This window comes from Trachemys scripta, chromosome 3, assembly GCF_013100865.1.
Source record: "Trachemys scripta elegans isolate TJP31775 chromosome 3, CAS_Tse_1.0, whole genome shotgun sequence".
Taxonomy (NCBI): Eukaryota; Metazoa; Chordata; order Testudines; family Emydidae; genus Trachemys; species Trachemys scripta.
Genome location: NC_048300.1, coordinates 8690356 through 8715921, shown reverse-complemented (window position 1 = coordinate 8715921; position 25566 = coordinate 8690356). Strand labels below are relative to the sequence as shown.

The 25566-nt window shown below is 38.7% G+C and overlaps 1 protein-coding gene and 1 long non-coding RNA gene across 3 annotated transcripts; one reads left to right on the top strand and one right to left on the bottom strand.

Annotated features, from left to right (window-relative positions):
• The first annotated feature begins 95 nt into the window (after nt 1–95).
• Nucleotides 96–20408, top strand: TRMT6 (tRNA methyltransferase 6). 2 transcript variants are annotated; one of them, XR_004644919.1, is made up of 12 exons: nt 96–285; nt 4690–4817; nt 5258–5367; nt 8182–8273; nt 8358–8441; nt 9734–9858; nt 12297–12661; nt 13055–13140; nt 16023–16125; nt 16209–16295; nt 16425–16615; nt 19545–19649. XR_004644919.1 is itself a non-coding variant. In XM_034764092.1 (11 exons), the coding sequence occupies exons 1-11, from the start codon at nt 185–187 to the stop codon at nt 19716–19718; spliced, it is 1455 nt and encodes a 484-aa protein (XP_034619983.1). In that variant the 5' UTR covers nt 96–184; the 3' UTR covers nt 19719–20408. The 2 variants fall into 2 exon arrangements, 1 of the variants encoding a protein (XP_034619983.1); XM_034764092.1 differs by lacking the exon at nt 16425–16615 and having other exon boundaries at nt 19545–20408.
• On the bottom strand, nt 20029–24005 carry LOC117874208. The gene is made up of 2 exons (XR_004644920.1): nt 21588–24005; nt 20029–20340 (listed from the first exon to the last, which is right to left on the bottom strand). It is a non-coding gene; the product is annotated as an uncharacterized LOC117874208 (long non-coding RNA).
• Nucleotides 24006–25566: the final 1561 nt, after the last annotated feature.

The following is a 25566-nucleotide window of genomic DNA, read 5'->3' as shown; positions in this document are numbered from 1 at the left end:
CCACGCCCCCGCTGAGAGAAACAACGCTGCGCCTGCGCATCCGGCCGCCGCCAATGAGAACGTAGGCCCGGGTTCGCAGCGCGTGCGCAGTGCGGGTCCCCACCGGAAGTGGCGCGAGGGCCCGGCAGGCAGGTGGCCCGGGGAACCGGCAACGGCCGAGTGGGGGACGCGCGCGCGCGGGGCCATGGAAGAGAGCGCGAAACCAGGTCTGCGCATCTGCGAGGGGGACTGCGCCGTGCTCAAGCGGGACGAGGTCTTCAAGGCGGTGCTCGTGCTGAGGCGGAGGTGAGGCCGGGCCGGGCCGCGCTCCCTCACCCGGGCAGCCCTGTTCCCTGCTGCGGCTGTCCCGGCATTGGCGCCGCGGGGCGCGACTGAGCCTGGGCCGCCGCCTGGGCGAGGAGCTCCCCTCAGCGCGGCTCCGTGTCCAGCGGTCCCGGGGACACCTGACGGGGGCCGCGGCGGCTGTGCCCAGCGCCGTGCGGTGCTGGTGGGTCGCTGTGTCCATTGGCCCGTCGGTTACCGTCTGCCCGGCCCAGCTCCTGGGTGTGACACTTCCTCCTGCCTACACCAGGGGGAAGAGACGCAGTAAACAGAAGCACGTGTTACTGTCTGTGTCATGTAGTCAATGAAATGCATCTTTTCCCCGTTGTCCTGTGTCCGTTTCCTCTCTCTCATCCTCCCCGCCCTGTATCTCTTTCTCAGCATTGTTCTCTTCCTTCTCCCTGTGTCTTGTGTTGCCCTTCCCTCAAAACGTTGCTCTATCAGTAGTGCTTTTCAAACTCATCCTATCAATCTTGCCCAGTCTCTCTTCCTTGCTCCTAGACATTGAATAGCATGAGAGAAATCAAAAGGTAGTGGCGGGGAGGTACCTATTGTTCAATGGCAGTGCACAGGTGAGAAATCAACCTCTCACCCTGTAGCTACAGGGAAATAGTTGCCCCTCGTCTGGGGTCTGCATTCTCGTATTAATCTCCAGTGGTCTATCTGATATCTTTGAAATACTTTGAATGCTCATGTTTGCTCATACTGTTGCAAAGTAGAGAAGGAGCCCTCTCTCTGTCCCCTGTCCCTGGCTGCAGCAAAGGTTTGTGTCTGGGGAGTTATGTGGGGGGGGGAGGAGGTCTGCTACTCAACCTTTCTCTGCCCTAGCATCCTGGTTTTGGTGGCAGGGTACCAATAGTGAAAAAAGCTGGCCACGCTTTGTTGTGTTTGCTCTGCAGCTATGAATAGTTACAGAGCCTCTGGAGCAGACTGCAGATTTAGGAATACATCACTGCATTAGTTTATATTTAGTTCACTTTTAGTGTGTTATACTTTCAACCGAAAAGGCTAGAAACTTAACAGAAAGCTTCAAGTATGTAGAAGTTTTTGTTGCTCACTGTGGGAAAGTCAGTTTTTCAAACTCCGGTCACTTTTCAAGTTAGGCTTGCTCTTTCAGAATTGGTCCTGAAAACCAGTGTTGTACACATAATGTAACTTTGACAGGAAAGAGAAAAAGCATCCAGGATGCAGATTTTATGTGTAATACCATTTGCCTTCTCTGTTAATGTGGATAACTGGTTAGAACAGAAGTCTGATCTGCAGGACTCCTGGAGTCTGTTCCCATCACTGTCATGTCTGCAGATGTGCTACTTACCTTCTTACCCTGTATTGCTATCTTGCTAAGATAGTCTACATATTACTCTTAAATTCTTAGACAAATTGTTGGAATAAGTTAGTGTTGAATTTTTAAAAATAATTACTAAAAACATCATACTTAGGTAGAGTGTTATATCATTAAGAGCAAAATCTTCATACCAAGAAGCAGGGCTGGAAAAATCCACTTGCCAAGATTGAGTAGCAATCTTTTCTGGGCAAGTACCATGATTTTATTTTTGTAAGTTTCTAGTTACTGTGGTTGTAAACTAGCTTTCTTAGTATGAACTGACTGCAAACCAATGTTGTGTTGAATCTGTTGAGACAGAAGTACCAGTTCATCCCTACTCTGATGCTGAGCCCAGTGCAGGGACCAAGAAAAAGGAGGCAATGCACCATCAGAAATCTGGGGCTGTCAGGGTCTGCTTTGGCTCCTGGTACAGTAGAGTAGCTTCAGGGACAGCTCTAACTAATTTGCAATTTAGCTGCAACTCTGGACTGTTGTGACCAGGATGTAGGATTACGCCCTACCCCAAGCTTGCCTTCTGTGCCAGGGAATCCTATTGGGGCAAGGAGGCTTCTGGTTATGTTGTTATAAGAAAAACGTCCAGGTATAAGGAGAACTTACAGTTACTTTGAGTTCACTTTATGCCTGGTACATCTATGCAAAGTGGATGAAAAGTAGCAGTTAATTGCTTGCAGAGAATCTGAAATAATCGCTATGAAAGGGATAAACTCTGTCTTGCATTGGAGAGTATTGCATTTGCACAGCAACGGGATATCAGTTTTGATGGAGATACAGTGACATCTTCCTGATTGTGCAGAGAGACTGTTTCAGTGCTGTCACTGCTTTTCAGGTGGTGGGAGAAAGCCAGCTATTTCTGCTGTGGTGTACAGATGCTATTGTTTTGGTAAAGATGCCTTGGAAGAGGGGCCTCCCACCGGTTCTGTGTGGGGGAGGTGGTACAGTGGAGAATGCCACCAACAAGAGCAGGAGTTCTTAACCTTTTTCTAAGGCTCACCCGCCTATGCCCCAACAACTCTTTTTCTGCATATCCAGTAGATTAAAAACCAGGGTTGGCATTAGGGAGTAGCAAGCAGGGCAGTTGCCTGGGACCCCACACCACAGGGGGCCCGCAAAGTTAAGTTGCTCAAGCTTCGTCTTCGGCCCAGGGCAGTGGGGCTCGGGCTTCAGCCCCAGGCCCCAGTGAGTCTAACACCGGCTCTGCTCTCTAGTTTATTTTGGCGGACCTGAAACCTGCTTGCGGCCCCCACAGTGAGCCCCGGACCCTTGGTTGAGAACCACTGCCCTGGAATAGGTGTCCAAATTACTTCCGTATGTGTCTTCAGCTCTTGCCATTCCAGCAGATGACTGTGGACTTGTGTGTTTTTCAAAAACTGCCAAGTAGCATGAACTCTAAAACAATAAATCTTTCTTACTGTTACACAGCACTGTTATTAAAATCTTTTGTTAAATCCCAAAAGTCATAGACCTTTCTTTTACATTCAGTTTCCAGGAATCTCTTCCCCACTCCCAACCCAAATTATAAATGAAGGCACAATATATCCATAAGAATCAATATTGCTACAGGAAATTAAATAACTTCAGCATTAAGCAGGTTATTTTATTTTGACAAACTGATAAGAGTCAGCAAATTCAAAGTCTGACTTCAGGCTTATGAATTCTGTGTAGGTATTCTGTCTTGAGTGCGTCACCATGAAGTACGAGGACACATTTATATACATTTGCCTGGCTTTTATTAAATCATAGCCTTTCTAGTATTTAACCTTGCAAAATTCTATTGATCTGTTGCCCAGGGGCAAGCGAGTATTTTAGGTAAGCAAGTAAAATACCATTAGTTTTTCATTGTCATTATTAAGATGAATACACAAGTAAATTTTGTATTTGGGCCATCATATTTTTGATTATTTTTGCATAGTCAATTTAAATATTTGATTGCATTTGGAAGTACAATAATCATTGCACACTTAAAAATGTATATGAATTACAAATTCCAAGCAAAGGAGTGTTAGAATATGAAGGAATTTAACATTTCTTTGCTTTGTGTTTTTCTATCTAAAAACTTGGTCCTATTTGTGTTTCATTGAGTTGGTAAGAGACAGTCTGGATAACAACCAATGTATGGCACAAAAACTGGTAGATATATTGCTTAAACGAATCCGTGAGGCTCTGCTCAGCATAGAGGTCCATTTGTACAGATCAGTTTGCTGGATTAGGGCCTCAAGGAGTAATTTTGTTGTTGTTGGTTTTTAATCTCAGAGGTTAAACCAAAATGCAAGGTTCCCTTAATACTCTTTTAACTGTAGGGAGATGATAATTTGCACTTATTTGAGTGTGTGTTGGGAAAACTAGTCTTTCCATCTGTTTCTTAGACCTTCTCCCCAAGTCTTTGCTAAAGTCCTTTCAAAGGGACACTGCAGGATTTATAAAAAGCAACAGAGAGTTGCATCCGACGAAGTGGGCATTCACCCACGAAAGCTTATGCTATAAAACATCTGTTAGTCTAAAAGGTGCCACAGGACTCTCTGTTGCTTTTTACAGATCCAGACTAACATGGCTACCCCTCTGATGCAGGATTTATGGATTTCTAAGTCTCCATTCAGCTTTCCTTTCTGAATGACAGGCCCCAAACTTACCCTATTTCTGCTGTTTTCCTCCATTTTCATGCTGACATTTTTGACCCAATTCTTATTCTAAAACCTAATTCAAGACATACCATTACTACATCCTGCTATGTTACCTTGGCAATCAGTATGTTGTTAATACTTCAGTGAACTGAAAAAATATTTTTTTTCTTTTAATCTCAATTTCTTTGGTCATTTAAGTTTGCTGCACTCCTGGGCAGTTTCATGCTAGCATGGAAGTATAGATAGTGATAATAAACACTTATTTACTACACTTACAGGACATTATATTTGAACTTGAATTTTATAGTACTATGTTTAATTGTAACTAGGTTTTAACACCGTATCTTGGGCAAATTGATACTGAAATGATTATTTTTTATTAATTTTGTTTAAAAATTATTTCAGAAAAGTTATTTTCGAAAAGCAGTGGTTCTATCTGGATAATGCCATTGGACATATTTATGGAACGACATTTGAGGTATCTAGTGGTGGGAGCCTTCAGCCAAAGAAAAAGATGGAAGAGACTACCACAGGTATTTGATGGGATTGGCTTGTGATTGGAAAAAAACGGTGCCAAGTAAATGGCTTCCTTACTGAGAACAAAGAGAGAGAGATTATTTTTCCATTAAGAATTTTATGAACTTTCAGTAGCCATATTTTGTCTGTCACAAGGTGCACTTTTTTGTCCTGCTGTGCTAATATTTCAATAGTACTCTGAAGAGTAAAGAGAGATTTTTAATATTGGTGTGAGAGAACTTGATCTTTGACATGGGTAAAGACATACTTTATCTTTATTTTATATATTATGATTAGCTGATTGCTTAGGAAATATAGTGTAAAGCCACTAAGCATGTGGGTTGAATCCTAATGAATCCTTAGAGGTCTGCTTTTTGTGAAATTAAAATCATACATTTCTCCAGTTAAAAAGTATTTAGAACTAGAGTATTTTACAAATTTATATCCTTTTCTTTAGAAACAAAAGAAGCAGGTACAGATAATCGTAACATAGTTGACGATGGAAAGTCTCAAAAACTGACTCATGATGACATAAAGGCTTTGAAGGACAAGGGTATTAAAGGACAGGTAACATTAAAGTTTTGGTGTTATTTCTGTGCTACCCTCATGGTTGTATTTGAGTTTATGAATTGGGGCAATTTTTTAATTTTAGTAGAAATACAGACTTCAGTATTTTTTCTTTGACATTTTGTTTCACTTTTCTTTTCTACATAACTTCTCAAAATGTATTTTTATCAAGACAATATTTTCTGGAAAGTCTTTCATTTAAGTTGACAATTGTACAATTAAAGAGGAACATGATTTGTGAACTCTTATCACATTAAGAACTGTCATGACAACAAAAGAAATAAGGGGGAAATCCAGAACATCAGAGAGAATGTATATAATGTGCACAGTATTTTCATTCAATTTTGACCTTCATTTAAATAAGGTCAGATAGATAATGCAATATTTTCATGGTACAGATGTATATTAAAGGTCATACAATGATACATAACTATCAGAGATCCAAGAAAGAGTTACGGATGTGAAAGTATGCAAATGTTAATGTGAATATAGTACCACATACTTTTAGGTTGAACCTAGAAACAGACTTCATTGATAAATTTGTTTCTATATGCATCTGCCTAGTTAAGTGTTAAAATTAAACATTCTTGAGATGTTAATTTTCTTTCTTGAAGAAGGAATTACCCAAAATGTACATGGGAGAAGTCATTAATTAAACATTTTGAAAGCCCTTTATCTGTTGCTACCATAGTATGAAATTGGGTATGTCTACACTGCAGTTAAACACACATGGCTGCCCCATGTCAGCTGACTTGGACTTGTGAGGCTATTTAATTACGGTGTAGAAATTCGGGCTCGGGCTGAAACCTGGGTCTGGGACCCTCCCCGGGGTTGCAGCCCAAACCCGAACATCTAATCTGCAATTAAACAGCCCTGCAAGCGTGAGTCAGCTGAAAAGGCCCAGTCATGGGTGTTTAATTGCAGTGTAGACATACCCTTCATTATATAAAACTTTTAAATTTCTAGTGTTTCCTTTCTAGTAGAGTTTGGGGGATCTCTTATGTTTATATCAAATAAACTTGCTATATTCTCCTTGCAAGGTCCAGTTTTATCTTCCTGTTCAAAGCAGCTGTCGTTGTTGCTTGTGTGCCTGCCTTATACAGTTATTTGTTCTGTTGTGCAACTGTTGATATCCATCAGTTCCAAAGGAATGCACTAATCAGTTTGAGAGCTTTGATAACTTCTGTTAGTTCTCATCTGTGATAGAAGACATCTCATGTGGACAATTGCTTTCCTGTGTATCATCAGCATCTCTGTGCCATATCTGTGCTATATTGTTAATACATTTTATTAGAATATTCTACTATGGGGTAACTGATTTCTGAAATATAACCATAGACTTCATTTCGTTTGTGATGTTAGCTTCCATAGACAGAGTTCCTTCATGAAATTGCAGTTGAAGTGGTAGAAAGTACATAACTATTTGTTAGCTACATTTTCTTGTGTCAGAGTTTTCATAGACTCTCCTAAATTAAAGATGGAAAAGGCTTGTTTCTTGAGGGGACAAGATTTTTGAACAGTGATCAGCACCTTCAGTTGGGACCAGATTTTCAGAAGAACTCAGCGCCCTGTTAGACAGCAAAATGAAGCGTCAATTATCTGGCATTGTTCTCAATGGAAGCTCTTGAGTACTTCTGGAAAATCTGGCCACTTAAGTTAGATGCCCAATACAGAGCAGAGTTCTTCTGAAAATGTGAACGCTTTATTATAGGTTGGGCTGGTGGTAGAGTGGCACAGATTGTCATGTACACTGGAAGAAGAACACTGCTTCATGTTTCACAGAATTATAGCGTTAGTGATTGGAAAAAGCCATCTAGCCAATTTCTTTGTCAGAACAGACTTGTTCCTGGCAGTTTTAATTTTCTTCCCTGGTGTTATGTCTAGATGTTTAAATGTCTGTAGGTAGCAGGCTTCCCCAATTTCCTTTGGTAGACTTTCTTTAGTATAGATTTGAGTGGCACGTGTATGTGTTACTTGAAATTAGAACACAGTTCTGATATCACTTTGGGCAATTTGTTTTTAAACATTTTCTAAACTCCCTAAATTAATCCTTCTCCTGCCACCTCCATCATCCAAAATACATTAAAGGGACACTATTAATTTGAAATCTAGTTAATTTTTAAAAAATGAGTAAAAGTAGTTTCAAATACTATACATGCCCCTGAGATTCCCTGCCAATTTTAGTGATTTTTGTTACATTTTCCTGTTTTAAAAATATTTTTCTCTCCTCTGTAACTTTGCATGTGACTCATACAGAGGAAACTGACTCTACAGGGAAAACTATGAAATTAACTATAAACAAAGTGTTATCAATTGCCTAAAGTAAACAATCTGAAAATACGGTGACTCTTTACTATTTCAGTTACAATGATCTTAGGTGGTGGTGTTATAATTGTAGATTGCCATATATTTACATTGCGGTAGCACCTGTCAAGATCAGTGCTTCATTTTGCTAGGCATTATACACATACCCTGAAAAGACAATGCCTGCACCAAAGAACAACATTCTCACACTGTAATTTTTAAGCTGCCATTATTTCTTGAAAGAATGTCTCTCATTTGTGTTGTTTTGTTTTGTTTTTTAATTCCCATTTGCAATTACTGTTGAAAGAGACAGATGTTTTATGTGCTCCAATAATGAGCAGGAATTTACCATGCAAACTTTCATTGATGTTAATGGTAACTGCATACATAAATCTTTAGTGAGTGAGAAATGTTTATGTTAACGCCTCCCTTAAAATGTATGCTGTGTGTGAAATAAGTGGGGAAATAACTGGATACAATAAAAATAATCTTTAATCTCTCTTTTTCAAGGAAATAGTTCAACAATTAATAGAGAACAGTACAACGTTTCGAGGCAAAACAGAATTTGCCCAAGATAAGTACATAAAGAAGAAGAAGAAAAAGTAAGTTAAGTTCACAAAACAGGAAAGTTCAGTAGTTTTCTAACTTGTAGAGCTTGAAGAATATTACTGTGCTTTTACTTACAGATATGAGGCAGTTATTACAATTGTAAAGCCATCTACCCGCATTCTTTCAACAATGTACTATGCAAGGGAACCTGGGAAAATCAAGTAAGTATATTTTAAAAAGTAAATTTTTAAAATATGATTGGAAACATGATTTTTTTAAAAGTTATAAATTAAAAATGATGAATTATACATTTATTTTTTCCTGTCAATACAACATTTCTAAATAATGAAAAATAATTGAGGAACTAATATCCCCTTGGACTGGGTAAAAAACGTAAAACATCTATATGAGACCAATTGTACCTCTTTATCTCATCACATAAATCACCTCAGCTGCTGCTGAACATATTCTGGTGAGCTGCCAGTTCCCACTTTCTGGTCAGACAGGATCCTGCCTGTGTATTGTGGGTCAGCAGCCAAGAAATGGGGCCACCTAGCAGAAATAAAGAAGGAAAAAGTAAAATAAATAAATACTTGTTTTTTCAAAATTTAAAAAACATTATTATTACTTTCCAGAACCCTCCCAAATTTTAAAAATGCAGTTGGGGTTGAAAACAAACCAAGCCACATTTGACTTAATTTAAATATATAATGGAATAATTACCTATTGGGGGGTGTGTGTGTGTATATATATATATAGTTTTGTTTTTTGCTCCCAACCTGGACTTATTCATTGTTTTTTAATCATACAAAGTAGTTATAAGATATTGAGACTGTTGATTAGACTGCTGCTTATTATGTTAGCCATGATTGTTTAATTTTTATCTTTTCTTTCCCGTCCATTCTCTCCTTCATTTATTTTATTCATCTGTTAACTCTTGTCATGTTGTAAACTCTTTCGGGCTCTAGATAACTTTCTTATTACATGTATACAGCACTGAACACAATGGGGCCTTGATTAATGATAGGGGCCTGTAGGTTCTACTGCTCCAGAGAGAGGGAATTGAAAATATTATAAAAATAATTACAAAGTGTGCATTATTGGGAATAAAATTGCTTTTAAAGACACTTCATGTCTTTACAAAACTGACTCTAAGGTGTTTGACAAAATTATACAGGAACTTGCACTCTGGCTGGTGCACATTTAGATTGGTGCGTCAGTACATTCACCGTTTCATCTCCTACCCTTCAATACTTCCACTGAACACTCTTTTGTATACTAAATGCCTCACTGCGTCTAACTGCATGTTTGTTTTGTTCTCAGTGTATCTTGATTAACAGACTTAGTTGTATTCTACTGCACTTTGACCCTCAATGTCATTGATCTAGTTCCTGAACAATTCCTTTTTTAACCTGCCTCTTGCTGATGACAGCTTTATGGGCTGATGCACAGTGCTTTTAAGTCTAGGCAAAGCTGTTTGGCACTGAAAGTAAAAGAACAATTTCTTTTCTAGCCATTTGCGATATGATACTCTAGCTCAAATGTTGACTTTGGGAAATATCCGAGCTGGCAACAAAATGATTGTGATGGAAACTTGTGCGGGCTTGGTTCTGGGCGCCATAATGGAGCGAATGGGAGGTAAGTAGTACAGCGGCTCTAGTGAAGAACAAAACTGATGCTTGTTTGAAACTGAGACAATAAATGTTTATTTACAGTACTTTACAACACTTTATCTTAGTTTAAAACAATGCTTAATGTTTTGCTTGTACTTTCTGTGGTATTTAAAGGGACACCGTCAAATTGAAAATCACATTTCAATATGAAAAGTTTGTAGTTAAGGTTACTGCAATTGAAAGAACATAGAAAAATATATTCTCTTTTCATTTTGTTTACTTTGTACATGTCACAGCACTTTGTGTATAGTCCGTCTCAATGTTGTGTTGGTGGTCCATTTCAGTTCCTTCTCATGCATCACTCTCAAAGATGGCTGGGGAGCCCATGTGCAAACTCTCCCTCTTGCAGGACCTGGGGAAAATTACTAATAACAGCAGCAGTAAAACTGCAATTTGAGAGGCAGCAGTGGGCTCCCAAGTGTGTAGGAGATGTTTTTGGGCTTGCCCACCCTGCCAGATTGAAAAAGACCTTTATAAATATCAGCAGGGAAGCCGGGGGGAAAACCTCCTATTTTATACAATAACTAAATAGCATGTGCAGAATTTATTTTCTAAGGGAGTGCTATCAAACTTGATTTTTATTTAAAAAATTCAACTTGACAGTTTCTTATTAATAAAGTGAAGTGTTAGTAAATGGGACATGTATGTAATGGGCTGTGTGTTTATCATCTGATATGCCCACACCTGGTGTTTGTTGAGGCACAAGTTGCAGCATAATGGCTTAGTACTCAGGGTTCCTGTGTATTAGCTGACAAACACACACCACATTGTTAGGTTTATTTTAATGTTTTGACAGCCTGTTTTTCAATTCCCATAGGGCTGCTAATTTGTCATGGCATTTTTTAAATCAAAAATCACAGAGCAGTCCAGGTAAATGTAGTAGAAGTCATGGGTTGCTAAACTAACTGTGATTGCTCCCTGATCTTTTATTTAAAAAGTTCTCCTCATGCTTTGGAGTGGGCACCGACCACATGCAACAGCACTACCCTCCGCCCCCAGCTCGCCAACCCTAATCCCACCCCGGTCGCGTGGGAGGCCTGGAGAGAGAGAGCCTGCCCCGTGCTCACCTGGCAGTGGCAGCTCCTGTGGCTCATGTCCCTCAGGGCTAAGCCCGGTGCCCTGCTCTTGGCATTGAGACCTGGTGTGCAGGGAGGGTTGCAGTGCAATGCGGCTCAGCTTTAGTCCCTCTCATCATGACAGAGGGTCCAGCATGCCAAATTGCCATGGTGCTGCGACCCCACGTGCCAAGTTGCAACATCTGAAGCAGGGAGGTGGGCCCAGACCCACTGGACAGGCACCGCTACTGCCAGGTGAGTCATGGCCACAGGAAAAAGATCACTGACCAATGGGACTCACGCTATCTATGACTTTTCTACCACCATGACAAACCTCAGCCCTAGCCAGTGACTTTGGAGTAGTAGGGTTTCCTCTGAAGCAGAGGGACGGAGGTAGTAATTCCAGATTAATTATAAACATTTGATAAATGTTTGTCTGTGGTGGAGTAACCTTGATGTTGAAGAGGCTGTATATCTCACTGCATTTTCGAATGTCCTTTAAACTGGGCAGATTATACCTTTCAACCAAACCATTTGATAGATATAAACAAAAAAAAGTAGCCAAAGGAAATTTTCAGTCTTCTTTTAATAGTTTCCAACTTTTTTATAATGCCAATGTCATTAGTGAGTTTCTGCTGCTTACTGATCACATACCATGGGGGAATACAGCTGAACTTAAATTACTCCCGAGGCCCTTCTGTGCCAAAAAATAAATTCTGCACACAATATTTTAAAATTCTGCAAATTTTGTCAAATAAATGTGGAGGCTCTACCATGGCATTGGGGAGCACTCTGCATCCTCCCCCCGGGGCTTGTGGAGGTGGGAGGTTTCTGCCTCACAGTAATTTATCTCTCTGCCGGCTGTACTGGGCACCTGAAACATACAGCTGGAGAGGGTTGCATGACCGCTCTTGTGGCTTCCCTTTTCTTCCCTGTCAGAAAGTAATTTTTCTGCTGGGAAGCAAAGAATTCTGTAGAGGACATAAATTCTGCACATGCACAGTGGCTCAGAATTCCCCCAGGAGTATTAAATGCTTGCTTAACAAATACATATGGTCTTAAAGGGGTACATTGTGCCTTCTGAATTGTAACCTATTACCCATTCGGCGGGGCACTCCCCATCTTTCCTGGCAGTCAAAAACTGCTTACACGTTAAGTTTTGCAAAGGTTACATTAACATTAAACAGCTTATTTCTATATATCTAAATTGAGATTTGAATCCAGACCTGCAGTGATGATACTGTCAATAGCATTATGGTAAATCTGGTTAGATAGTGAGCTCCTTGAGGGCACTAGATTCTGTCATTGATTACTTACAAATTTGCTTTTATTTATTTTGTATTTAAAGGTTATGGATCCGTTATTCAAATGTATCCAGGAGGGGGACCTGTTAGAGCAGCCACAAGTTGTTTTGGATTTCCAGAATCTTTTTTCAACACTCTTTATGAATTCCCGCTCAGCAAAGTGGACAGTCTTGTCTCTGGAACATTTTCTTCTGAGACTTTGCCTTCAGAACCTGAATATAATGTTCCAGTAGAAGAAGAAAGCAATGGGTCACTCGATGAGAAGCAGACTTTGATACAGGAAACAGAAGAGGAATCCAGTACTGAAGCAGTTATGGAGAGCAATGAAACAGAAGAGCAAGAAACAATGGACCTTGCTGCTGAAGATACAGAATATAAAGAGAGCAAAGAAAAGGGAAATAAAGAAAATGTAAGTGTGTGTCTTTTACTAGCTTTCCCTGGAGCCACTGTAACTATAGACAAGCAAACTGTATTGTAACTTGGAAAAGATTAACCAAAATGTTAGTGAAACTTTTTAATAGTCCTCAAAGTACAGTTTTAAACTATATAGTGACTGGGAGGGAAAAAAAGCAGGAGAAAAGTATTTTACAATAATATATTTTGGTTTAAAACCTGTTGTCCCCTGAATCAGGACCATCAAAATAGACTCCTCTTGTATCCATCAAAATGGAGCTTCGGAGTATTGTATTATTTTGTAAATTAATGACCACAAAGCTGCATAAAGTAAAATAGTCTTTGTTTGTGTGAACTCTCTGATGTATCCTTGCCATTTAAAGTGTTATTTCTGTTCTTGTATGCAAAGATTCGGGAAAAACAAAGAAAACAACAAGAAAGGAGGAGAAAACTGGTGGAAACTGCTGCTTTGTTGGAAGAGAAAAATGCTGATGGGTGAGTTTGTTGCAGACCATACTTTTATTCCTAATACAAATATTTTGAAGGATGTAGCTTTTTGCTCTGGAATAAAAGTGAACTATGCTGCTTGAAAACATGCATCAGTTTATATGGAATAGCACAATTACTCAGTGTGTGGTGTCTTATTCATCTTATCCCTCTGCCTTCACTTTCTTAAAAAATAACTGCTTCTTAACATTATGACAATGGCTGGTAATAACGTGTTAGACTTTCGGGACCAGCTTCTTAAGGACTGTCTGGGGGGCACTAGGGAGTGTTTTGGTAGGAGGAAACTGAACATTTCTGGCTTCTGAGAGGCAAACCTGTTCCTGGAATCTTGCATAGAGAGAATTCCAAATGGCTCTTCCAGGGACACATTTCTTCCTTTAGCCTGCCCTGCCCCTACATCCCTCAGGCTGAGAACAGTGAAGTGGATGATGGCATACCTTGGGGAAGTAGGCTGGGGCAGAAATAATCTGGCATACAATCCAGAGTGGCTCTGGTCATCTTGTCAGTACAGCATGTGAGTGGAAGCAAGCAGGGAGCTTGGAACTCTTTCTGCTATCAGTGGGGCATTGTCTTGTCATAGGAATCAAGGGAGGGCTAGAAAGGTAGAAGTTACCTCTCTTTTGAGCTAGAAGGGAAGGACTCAAGGCTTCTTGCTGGAGAAGAAGAAAGATGGGAGTCGGGTAAACTCAGCACCCGTCTTTGGATGAGTTTGCTCTTCTCGGGGGTTGTAATCATAAACTGTGTTCTGGATTTACTATTCAAAGTGAATGAATTAATTTTTATTCAGTTCAATTTTTCAGCAATATATTCCCCCCCCGCCCCTAGTTTTTTGCTTGTCTGTGATCATAATGCTATGTTTGTACTGGGGTCCATCTCTCTAATTCCATTAAGGAGATTTTAACCCCATTTCATAGGATGGAATGAAAGCGTTCTGAGGTGTTTTTAATAGAAGAAAGTGGTAAGCAGAAATATCATTAGGTCTACAAATGTTATGAAAAATAGAAGTTAGTTGTATCTCACGTATAATGTATTTCCAGAATTAGTCCACCACATTAATCTTGAGGCAGGCCAGATTGCCTGGGGGCACCAATATATGGCGCCATATGAAAGAAAAAAACAAAATTTGATTATTGGACTTTACCTCATCTTACGCTTATCTTCCTGTTGTCTATCACAGTCCCGCACAGTATTTACGCAGCACTCCAAACTCTACTAGATAAGGCTTGGGAATCTTGTTTTTAAGTCATGCTTGGTTAATACATGAGCTGATGGTTTTCCAAGGGAATTCAGCCAGTCTTTGTATCTGAAAGGAAGTCCTTGTTCTGTGTAGCTTCTCAGCAGAGCAGAAGGGCTTATGGTCTGGAAAGTAGTAGTGATCTCCCCCATTTTGGCTTCGTTTTTACTGACCTGGGCATGTGCATCAAAATAACTGTCCCTTCCCCATGTTGGGTAACCTTGACTCTCTCCAGTATTGCAATCTACTGGAGAACAAGTTAATGAGTTAGAACTTTAATGTAGTGTTTGGAAATTAGAAGAAGAGCTTATATAGACGTCTCCCTAAGCATAGTTACCAGAAGATGTTAATAGTATCTTGAAGTACGGTTTAGCAGGGTAACTTTTTTAATTAAAACTTTGGAAACCGGTAAGTGTAAATTGTATCATGCTGTACAATAGACTATTAAATGAGGGTTGAAAGAGATAGTGAAGCTATTAAATAGGCAATGACTTGATTTCTTTTTTCAAGATGTGATCTTGAGTCACAAATGTGAATATAAGGATTAGGTTCTAAACCTTTTTAGATAAACGATTACATTTAAATAGAATTTGCCTGGTTTAAAGACTATCAGGTGAAAATGCATTGAAATAATAAGCCACAGCCAATGGTTAACGGTAAAAATCTAACAAGTGAATTTGGAACTAGATCTCTGTTTTATAAAATCGTAATGAAGGCAGTTTGGAGAAAGTTGGATGTGGCAAAAAACTCCAAGGAAAGACATTATGACAGGCATAGAGACTTTTGTATATGATAAAAAGGATGTATTAACGAGCAAACTTAGTACACTTTTGTCCACATTGCACAATACTGAAGAAGCAAGGAAAGGAAGCATTTTAATTCTGTAGATCATTGGGGTCATTGTGGGTCTTAAAATTGTTGCATAGTGACACAGGCACTTCTGTGATGCCATTGGTATGTTACTTTAATTTATTTTATTTATGAAGATTACTTATAAAGCAGTGGATTATTTAAATCAGCAAATCGTAAACCCCGATGTAAATAATTGATTTTAATCTTGTTTTGCTATGTACGTTGAACCTTTCTTTAGGAAAATAACTTTCTCATTGGTTGATACAACCATTAAAACATGTCGATTTGCAACCAAATATAGCCTTTACATTAAATTTGGCACTTTTTGCTAACCAGGAGGATACACTATATTTAAACTTGGTTATTTAAGCAGTTATACAGCTTAACATAAATTTATTCAGATTCTTAATTTTTTAAAGAAAATGTGAATGACATTTCTTATTTACTTGATGATAATTTTGTGTATGGATTTGTGTCAGGTTACATTTGGATCGAAACTTGAATTGAACAAAAAGTGTACAAAAACCTAGCATTTTAAAAATTTTATTAGCTAAATGAAACTAACCATCTGGTCATCAAAGAAGATATTAAAACCAATGCCCTTAATAGCTATAAAATATTAATAAACTGGAAATATACTTTTGATTCTTTGTTTCTAGAGAACTGCATTATAATAATTAAAAGTGTATTTTATGTGTTTAATGCAGTCAGATGACTCATGGTTTTTAACAAGTCTCTTGCCCCTTTGGAAGCAGAAAACTAACCTGTAAAATTTCTGTTACAGCTTAATTGTAGCCAGCAGATTCCATCCAACTCCTTTGTTACTTTCTTTATTGGAATTTGTTGCTCCATCCAGACCTTTTGTTGTCTATTGCCAATATAAAGAGGTAAATCAAATCTATATATGTTATAGTTATTGTTGTATTTTAAGTTTGAGACAAGTTTAGTTAACTCATTTTTTTTCTTCCAGCCATTATTAGAATGTTATACAAAGCTGAGAGAAAAAGGTGGCGTTATTAACCTCAAACTCTCTGAAACCTGGCTACGAAATTATCAGGTAAGAGCTGCAGGGAGTGCCTATATGTCAGGGAAATGCAATCTTGTAGAAAATAATGTCAAATACTCAACTGCTCATGAATTGGTAGTTTTATCCAAACTGTTATCTCCTTGTGCCTAATTCCTGCAGTGTTCGGAGGATAACCTAAATAGCAAGGGACGTGAAGGGCAATAAGAAGAGGTCCTGTACATTAGGAGTAAGGGAAGGACAAAGGAAAATGTAGGTCCACTACATAGCAGAGAAGGAGAGCTAAAAACAGATGACAGCAAGAAGGATGATGTGTTTAATGCCTACTTTGCTTCCGTCTTCACACTAAAAAGGTTATTTGTGACCATAGGCGTAACACGATTAATATTATATATTTTTATACTGTTAACAACAGCTTCAAGAATATTTAGGTGTGTTAGATATACTCAAATTGGCAGGACCTGATGGAATTTATGTTAGGGTACTTAAGGAGCTAGCTGAAGCAGTCTCAGAACCATTAGTGATTGCCTTCAAGAACTCCTGAAGGACAGGTCAGATCCCAGAGGACTGGAGCAGGGCAAACATAGTGTATCTTTTAAAAGGGTAACAAAAAGGACCTGGGGAATTATAGATCAGTTTGCCTAACTTCGATAACTGGAAAGCTAGTAAAACAAATTATTGAACAATCAGTTTGTGAGCACCTATGGGATAATAAGAACTAGCCAGCATGGATTTGTCAAGAACAAATCATGGCTAACTAACCTAATTTCCTTCTTTGGCAGAGTTACTGACTTAGTGCCTGGGGGAAAGCTGTAGATTTTAGTAAGGCTTTTGACACGGTCATACACGACATTCCCATAAGCAAACTAGGGAAATGTGGTCTAGATTAAATTACTATAATGTGGGTACACAACTTGTTGCAAAACTGTACTCAAGGAGTAATCAGTGGGGTTCACTGTCAAACTGGGAAGACTTATCTAGTGGGGTCCCACAGAGGTCTGTCCTGGATTCCGTACTATCAATATTTGCATTAATGACTTGGATAAAGGAGTGGAGAGGATGGTTATAAAATTTCTGGATGACACCAAGCTAGGAGGGGTTGAAATCACTTTGAGGGATAGGATTAGAATTCAAAACAATCTTGATGAATTGGTCTGAAATCAACAAGATTAAATACAGTAAAGACAAGTGCAAAGTTCTACTTAGGAAGGAAAAATCAAGCGCACAACTAAAAAGTGGGGAATAATTGGCTAGGCAATACCAGAAAAGAATCTCAGGATTAAAGTGGGTCACAAACAGAATATCAGCCAACAGTGTGATGCACTTGCGAAAAAGGCAAATATCATTCTGGGATGTATTAACAGGAGTGTTGTATTTAAGACACAGGAAATAATTGTCCCAATTTATTCAGCACTGGTGAGGCCTCATCTGGATATTGCGCCAATTCTGGACACCACATTTTAAGAAAGATGTGGACAAATTAGAGAGTCCAGAGAAGAGCAATATAAATAATAAGGTTTAGAAACCTGATCTATGAGGAAAGGTTTAAAAAAAAAAAAAAAGCATGTTTAGTCTTAAGAAAAGAAGACTGAGGGGGAACCTTATAAATTTTCAAATATGTTAAGGGCTGTTGTAAAGAGGACAGTGATCAATTGTTCTACCATCAGTGGAGTTGGGGAACAAGAAATAATTGGCTTAATCTTCAGGAAGGAAGATTTAGGTTTGATTATTGGGGGGGAAATGGTGTAACTAGAAGGATATTTAAATAAGAGAATAGGTTACCAAATGATGTTGTGGAATCCAGGTCATTGAAGGTTTTTAAGAACAGGTTAGACAAATACCTGTCAGGGATGACCTAGGTATGCTTGGTCCTGTCTCAGCATGGAGGGATGGACTAGAATACCTCTTGAAATCCCTTTCAGCTCTACATATCTATGAGAACATCTAAAGTCAGCTTTTTGGGTACTGTCATATATGGCACATCTCCCAAAATAAAAGTAGTAACAAGACTCATGTCTGTACCTGAACGGTGAAAACTGGTTCTAAGCAAGAAAAACCTCTATCTGGCTTCTTTTATTTTTCTTTTTTCCTGTTGAGAAAAAGGGGGATGAGTACAAATCTGAGGTTCCTCTTGGTCTTAAATCAGCAGAAACACCTTTTTGATTTATAAGCAGACTGTCCATCTGTTAAGGAGAATCCTGCATTTTATTGACTCTCTCCATCTGCAGTCAATGAGGAATTTCTGTACGTTGGTTTGAGGAAATCTAAGGATGATTTAAACTGTGGAAGTAGAGAAAGAACTGACAGGGATTTGAAGGGGATTTCATATTCTTATGTGAGCAAGAGTCAGGCTAGCTGTAACCCTAATAACGCGAGACTTGTAGAAGTGAGGATTGTGTGAGGCGAGTGGGAAAGAACTGTGTGAGAAGTTGTTGCGACCTTGAGTTAGATAAGTATGGAATGTAGACTATAGTTTAAATTGGTGAGAAAAATAAGATATCAGGATGACCTATGTATAAACAAAATGCAGCTGTTGCTCATTATTGTATGTAACAAAAAGTATAAATGCTTGCTGTAATTGTTTACCTGTTGAGAGTCCTGTTTAGCTCTCTCCCTCCACGCAATTGCTAGAGATAATAAAGTATCTGACTTGCTGCACCCAACCTGAGAGCGAGTACTGTTTTTCTCCGACAAAACTATCAAAGTAGAAATATGATAAATATCTGATAATGAGGATTTTTTTCACATTGAAATTTTTTTATTTGGTAAACTTAGCATCTCTGTTAAGCTTCGTACCACTCCGGTAATTCACTGATGATGGAGATGATAGAACTGGAAACTAGCAATAAACAGACACTGTCGTGTTTACTATTTAAGTAATATGGGGTGTTGGACCAGTGGGGCTTTTGGGTAGTTTTTGGAAAGGTCCAGTGATTGGGAATACAAAAGAACCTGTGATGCTTTCAGTAATTTTTTGGCTTCACATACCTAGGTGTATGAATTTATAACTTCTATGGTGATTGCATGACAAAACTGTTTTTCACCAGTGGTCACCATGGCAAACGTGCAGCCCTATGTATTTCTATTCCCGGAGTCTGGAAAAATGAGTTTCAGCCCTCCAAAGGATTAAGTATCATTGCATAATACAAATGCACTTCTCAGACCTCCTTTGGGTTTTAAAAGATTCTAGTCTCTCAAAGTTTTGTCCAAATTCCTTTTTTTTTTAAACATGCTCACACAGAAAATGACTCCTCACAGAAAATGTTTTTCTTCTTTGTGAAGGTCTTGCCAGATCGCAGCCATCCAAAACTGATGATGAGTGGAGGTGGGGGATACCTTCTTTCAGGTATCACTGTCACCGTGGAGAAGGTCCAATCTGATGCCAGCAGTTTAGAAGCACAGAAAATTGAAGAGCCAACATCTAAAAAGCGCAAACTTCAAGAGCTTCATTGTTAACATCTGAAGAATTGATGTACTTTTAGTTCTCAGGAGTCTTACAATTAGTAATGTAACTAATGTACTTTTCGTGCTCTTGACAACAAAGAAAAATATACCTGTTACACATCTGCCAACAGAAGCAGAGTTGTATTGTAGAGAAAATTTTGTCCATTCCCTCTGGTAACAACATGACAGGAAGGAGGAGAGAAATTTTAGAGGCAACTTTGTGTCAGAATATCTTCGTTGACATAATCAAGCAACAGACACGTTAACAATTCAGTAGCTTCAGAAACACTTTCTGACGATCACATTGAGAGAAACTATTGGGTGAGATTCATGGATTAATGAAACCATTTTATTTGGTTGTTGCAGAAATGACTAAGACTCTGAAGTCCTTTACAAAGGTAGGGTTTGAATTAACATACCTAATTTAGCTTCTTGTTTTACAGCTACAGCAGATTAAAATATTTTGTACAATAATCTGCTTCCCTTCTCAAATGTAGAACCCTGCCATTTTAAGTGATTTTTTTTAACCAATCAGAAAGAATGCAGCAAAATCATGCACTTTTATTTGTAATGGGAAAATGAAAAGAAAGTGAAGGATATTGAAACCAAATCATCATGTCTTGGCCTCTTGTTCCTGAAAGGAAGAAATGCAAAACATCAGGTGTATGTTTGTAAATTAAAATACCAGATGTTTAAAATGTTTCTATTAGTATTGCATATTTTCTTTTTTTGAAAGCTGGATTTGTATTGGTTTTTATTCTTTTTAATGTGTCAAATTTGAAATTTTCCTTATTTATTTTACTGTTTTGTCTCTATTATGTGTCTAGAATTTTTGTTAATTTGCAAAACACTTCACATTTGCCATTTCAATTAAACTCTCAAGAATTTTCTTCTAAAAAGAGACACATTTTGTTTTATTTTCTTCTTTTGGGGAGAAAAAGCTTCTAGGTGGGGGCAGGGGAGGTTGATACAAAACCACCCAAATCCTGTATCAGAATCCAGTAGCGTGAACTGCTCGACCCATGTGTCTCCCATGGAATCAGCAGGCTTCTGCTTGATTCCAGGGCTCCAGATCCTAATGGAGAATTAGCGCTCAGGGATGGAAGCTACAGTATATTTCAGGTGTGTATTTTAATAAAATATTTAGATTACATTAAAATGTAAAGTGTTGCTCACCATTAGACAAGGTTAACACTTTTTGGCAAACTGCTAGCTAATAATCTAATCAAAATACAAATGTGTGCATTTTAAAGAAGTTATGTATATATTAGCCATGAGTAATAGATTGAGGGTTTTTTGCCTCCAGGTCCCTTTGCTAATTTGTGCCTTCTCAATCCTATTTTATGAAAATTCTCTCCTTTGTTACTGAGTGAAAGACCCATAGAAACTGGAAGAAACTGACTATATAGGGGAAATGGCAAAATTGACTGCAGAAAGTGCTGGCATATACACAAAGTGAACTGAAAAAGAGAATGGTTTCCTCTAATCTTTCAGTAATTTTAAGGGTTACAAATAGAAAGTAAGCAGTAAAAAAAAATCCAATATGTGACTTAATGTCCTTTTAATTAGTTATCTGGAGAAGAGTCTTGCTGAATTTAATCTGAGTTTTCTAGGCCTTTTTGCGGGGGGATAGTGGGGGTGAACTCCTTATCTCACACATGCACTTGAATTCAGTGAAGACAGCAAAGATGCTTATAATTATTGCATATATATATTACTGCTAAGTGAGGCAGCCTGGCCCAGAGTGATGGATATGGGGATGGAAGTTAAGGGCTCATTAGTTATCCCGACTCCACTGACTTCCTGCATTGCGATGTTGGTTTAAATCTCCATTGCTGTATGCCTCAGTTTCCCCACCTGTAAGACATAGCTGGTACCTACCCGCCACTTTCATTGAGTTCTTGAGATGCTTAATTAGTTGTCTTTCCACTACTGTGAAGGTGTAAATCTCTGTATAAGTGATAAATATTGAGGTTACTGTTGATTGCCTAACCTAACCTTTGAAACTGGATTACCCCATTTGAAACACGAGAAACAGGATTTAATGCTGATTGTCATGCAAATGTGCTAATTCCAAAAAAAATGCTGACTGATACTTGGATTGTATAATTCAGTGACAAAAAGAAATTGGCTGTAGAAGAGACTGAAACATGAACATAGAGAAAAATTACTTATTTAAAACCAGATGCCTCAGATTAGCTTGATCTCATTTGCATTAGACAGTCTGACAATCTGGTTCAGTATTAATTCCTGTCACATTACCTAATTTTAAAATTCACCATAATCCTTTTTTCCCCAAGTGTTAATGCTACTTGTAAGAAGAATATGATGAGCATTCATTTAATATAAGAAATATATTAGCAGTCAAGTGGAATATCGCATTTCAGACCAACAATTTTATGCATAATGTAATTCATGAAACAAAGTACATATCAAATTAGAACAACTGAAGTGCATCTGTGCATATTATGTAGCTGATAAATGTCCACGCATGTTGATTATAATATAAACCTATAACAAAGTCTTAAAAACTGTCTTGGAGAGTAAAGCACTAAGAAGTAACTTATAATTGCTGCAATTTGCATAAACTCCCTGCCAGTGTATTTTGGGCTTTGCAATTTTACAAATTACTGTGTAATTTTAAGGGAATTTTAGAGCCAATGTGAAGAATTGGATTACAGCACCTAAGGTTTGTGTGTGTCTGATACGTATTGAAAATCAAGTTGATGACATGAAAAGAACTCCGTTTCCACGCATTTAAAAAAAAAATAGAGGGTCGTATACCTAGGTGTAGTACTGGTCACATAGACCATAAACCTAAAGTCCACATCGCACTGTAAATTGATATGATTGGATTGTGACCAAGTGGTCGGTAGACAGTAAAGGAAGTGAGGAAGGGAAGATCGAAGTGAGAGATGTTATGGGGGGGGGGAAACCTGTCCATTTTATAAGAACAGGAGGAATGTGGACTACAGGACCAACAAGTACTGCAAAGGCTGCTGCAATGAGAAAAACTGGTTCAGATTGTGCTAGTCCTATGAGTCTTGTAATTTCATGTTTGTCGAGATAAGCCTGAATGCCTTCCTGAAATCTTTTCTGGTGATCAGTTGTTGAGCTGAGAGAGCTGGTGTGCTGTGTTAGCGCTTGAGTGCTAATAGTTCCATAATTCCAGTTGCTAAAGAACTTGCATTCAGATGTGCATAACTAAATGAAATAGTCCAGGCCTATTCCCTGTCAGAGGGTGACTTTTTTTCAAAGTTTGAGTAAAAATAGTTGTGCTTATTTTTAACAAAAGCGAAAAATATTTTTTTTAAGTGTAATATTTTTTAAACAGCTCTGCTGCCGAAACACCTGTGGCTAGAAAGTTGAATTTTGACAGGGAAAAAACTGTCACAGAGCAGAACTGGCTTTGTGAAAATAGATTTTTGTTTGTTTGTTTGTTTTGATTGCCAGAGTTTAGCTGTTGCTAGTTGCAGTTGGCACATTCGAGATAGTAGAAGTGGGCTTTGTATTTCAGTTCGAAGGCACTGAAGATGGTGGTCTGATCTCTCTTGAAAGTGAGTTGATGGCATGTGGTTTTCCTGTTACCCTTATCCAGGATGAATCTCAGCCAGCTCTCCTTCGAGCTTCAGGTTTGTCGGGACACTGAAGTAAGTCAGCTGTATTCCCTGGGTCTGATGAAATGGTGGCACAGACCTGGGTGTTGAGGAATTGCAGCCCTCACCACCATAATTATATATGCTGACCAGGAGGTTGGCAGAATGGAGCTGTATAGAACCCTGTGTGAGAGGAGGAGGAGGAGGAGGGAAGCAACTTCCTATCCTGTGCTACATCCTGAAGAAACAAATGGAGCCACTCAAGAGCTTCCTCAGGCTTGACAAAGAAAATTCCAGGTCAGTAAACCAGAGGCAGTTGCTGCTAGAGCTAAAAGAATAAGCATGGACTGCATTTGAGCATGGGAGTTCTTTACTAAATGCAGCATTGCAACATCAAGTGGAAGCGTCATCATTTTCCACAGCTAGGGTTTCAGTGGCAACTACAGAGGTACTGCCATTTCTTTGATTAACATTTCTTAAATGACCAAGAAATGGCAGGATGGCTACTTTCTGGTGTTGTGAGAATACAGCAAACCTCTTAAAGCTTTCAGGAACTGAAAAGTTTGTGTTGGAGCTGTTCTAAGTGTGTGTTGCAATTGTGCATTGATGGTTTCAGTGTTGCTAATGTGTGATTTTGGAGTTGGAGGGGAGTTCATAGAATCATAGAATATCCAGGTTGGAAGGGACCTCAGGAGGTCATCTAGTCCAACCCCCTGCTCAAAGCAGGACCAATCCCCAGACAGATTTTTACCCCAGTTCCCTAAATGGCCCCCTTAAGGATTGAACTCACAACCCTGGGTTTAGCGGGCCAATGCTCAAACCACTGGGCTATCCCTCCCCCCGAGTTCTTAATGCCTGAGCTGCTGGAATTAAGTTACTACCTGATCTTCTCAACTTTCATTTTAGAAAGTAAGATATCTAGTCCTCAGGGTAAGACAACCATGACTTTTGGGGCCTGACACATGATTTTTGAATACTTGAGGTTGATAACATCAGTTTATTTAGCATCAGTCCACCAGAAAATAATTGGACAATTGTCTGGAGCCTCATCAGCTTTTTAAAGCATTCTTTACCTCCAAATTCCATAACCTACAGAAGTAGCTAAGCATGGTCTGGACCCACCTATCTGAAGGTACTTATCACAAAAACTTTCAATAAAATTGAAAATCAGTGGGGAATTTGTTTCCTTCCATTCTAGTCCCTAACGCTAAAATATTGCTGAAACACTTGAACTCAATTAAGTGATATCAATAGTGAATACTGACGTTTTCCTTGTTCTACTCTCATCCATGTCATGTTTGCACTTGGTCATTTTTGTTTAAGACCTCTATGTTTAATACTTTAAAAGCTAAACATTATTTCAACACCATTTGGTCTCATTGAGCTGGAACTGGCTTCCACATTTCGTATCCTTAATAGATGCTTTAAATTGTATCTGTTCTGTCTTATAGGAAAAAAAGCAAAAGAATATAAATGCTGTTCATGCAAAGAGAGAAATCAAACAAAAATGATCTCTGGCCACCATCAAAAAATCATGGCCAGGCAATGCAAGTCTGCAGAATTGCTCAGATAAAACTAGTATGGGCACAGTGCAGTCAATACAGCCCTTCATTGCTATGTCTATCAGCCCTGTGAAATGATGAAAGCAGAACACAGGCTTATAAATAGCGGAGCTACCACAAGCGTTGTTTGGAGCCCTATGAATAGTTTTCCACCAAAGAGGTTGTTCAATTCTGCTGAAGTTTTTGATTGAGAACATTGCAGCAGACTTGAGCATTATGTGTATTAAAATGCAGACTGAATTCTTAATTTTTAGCTAAAATATCAGGTCATTATTCCCTATGAATTAGCATTGCAAAATGGTGTTACAGTACTGTATTTTGAAACAGACTCACAGCACACATTCAGTAAGTTGTGGTTAAAGGGCTTTTGGTACAATTACATACTTACATTATATTATCATATTTTCACCATAGCACATACCCCTAAGACTATTATGAATAATGGTTGCTGTAAATATGAATTGCTATTTAAATCCTAAATTATTTTAAAGCAAAGCTTCAATGAATTGTAAATGTAACATGCTATAATGAGCTTGACTGTAGTCAGTACTAGACATGGATGTTAACCTAGAATTTGATTTGATTGAATACTAAACAAAAAAAAGGCGAGGGGGGGGGGATTTGTCATATCCCTAGAAGCTTCTGAAAACTTCTGCTTGCTTATAGCTGATGCTGCTGGCAAAGATTCGTTTCTTTTGTCAT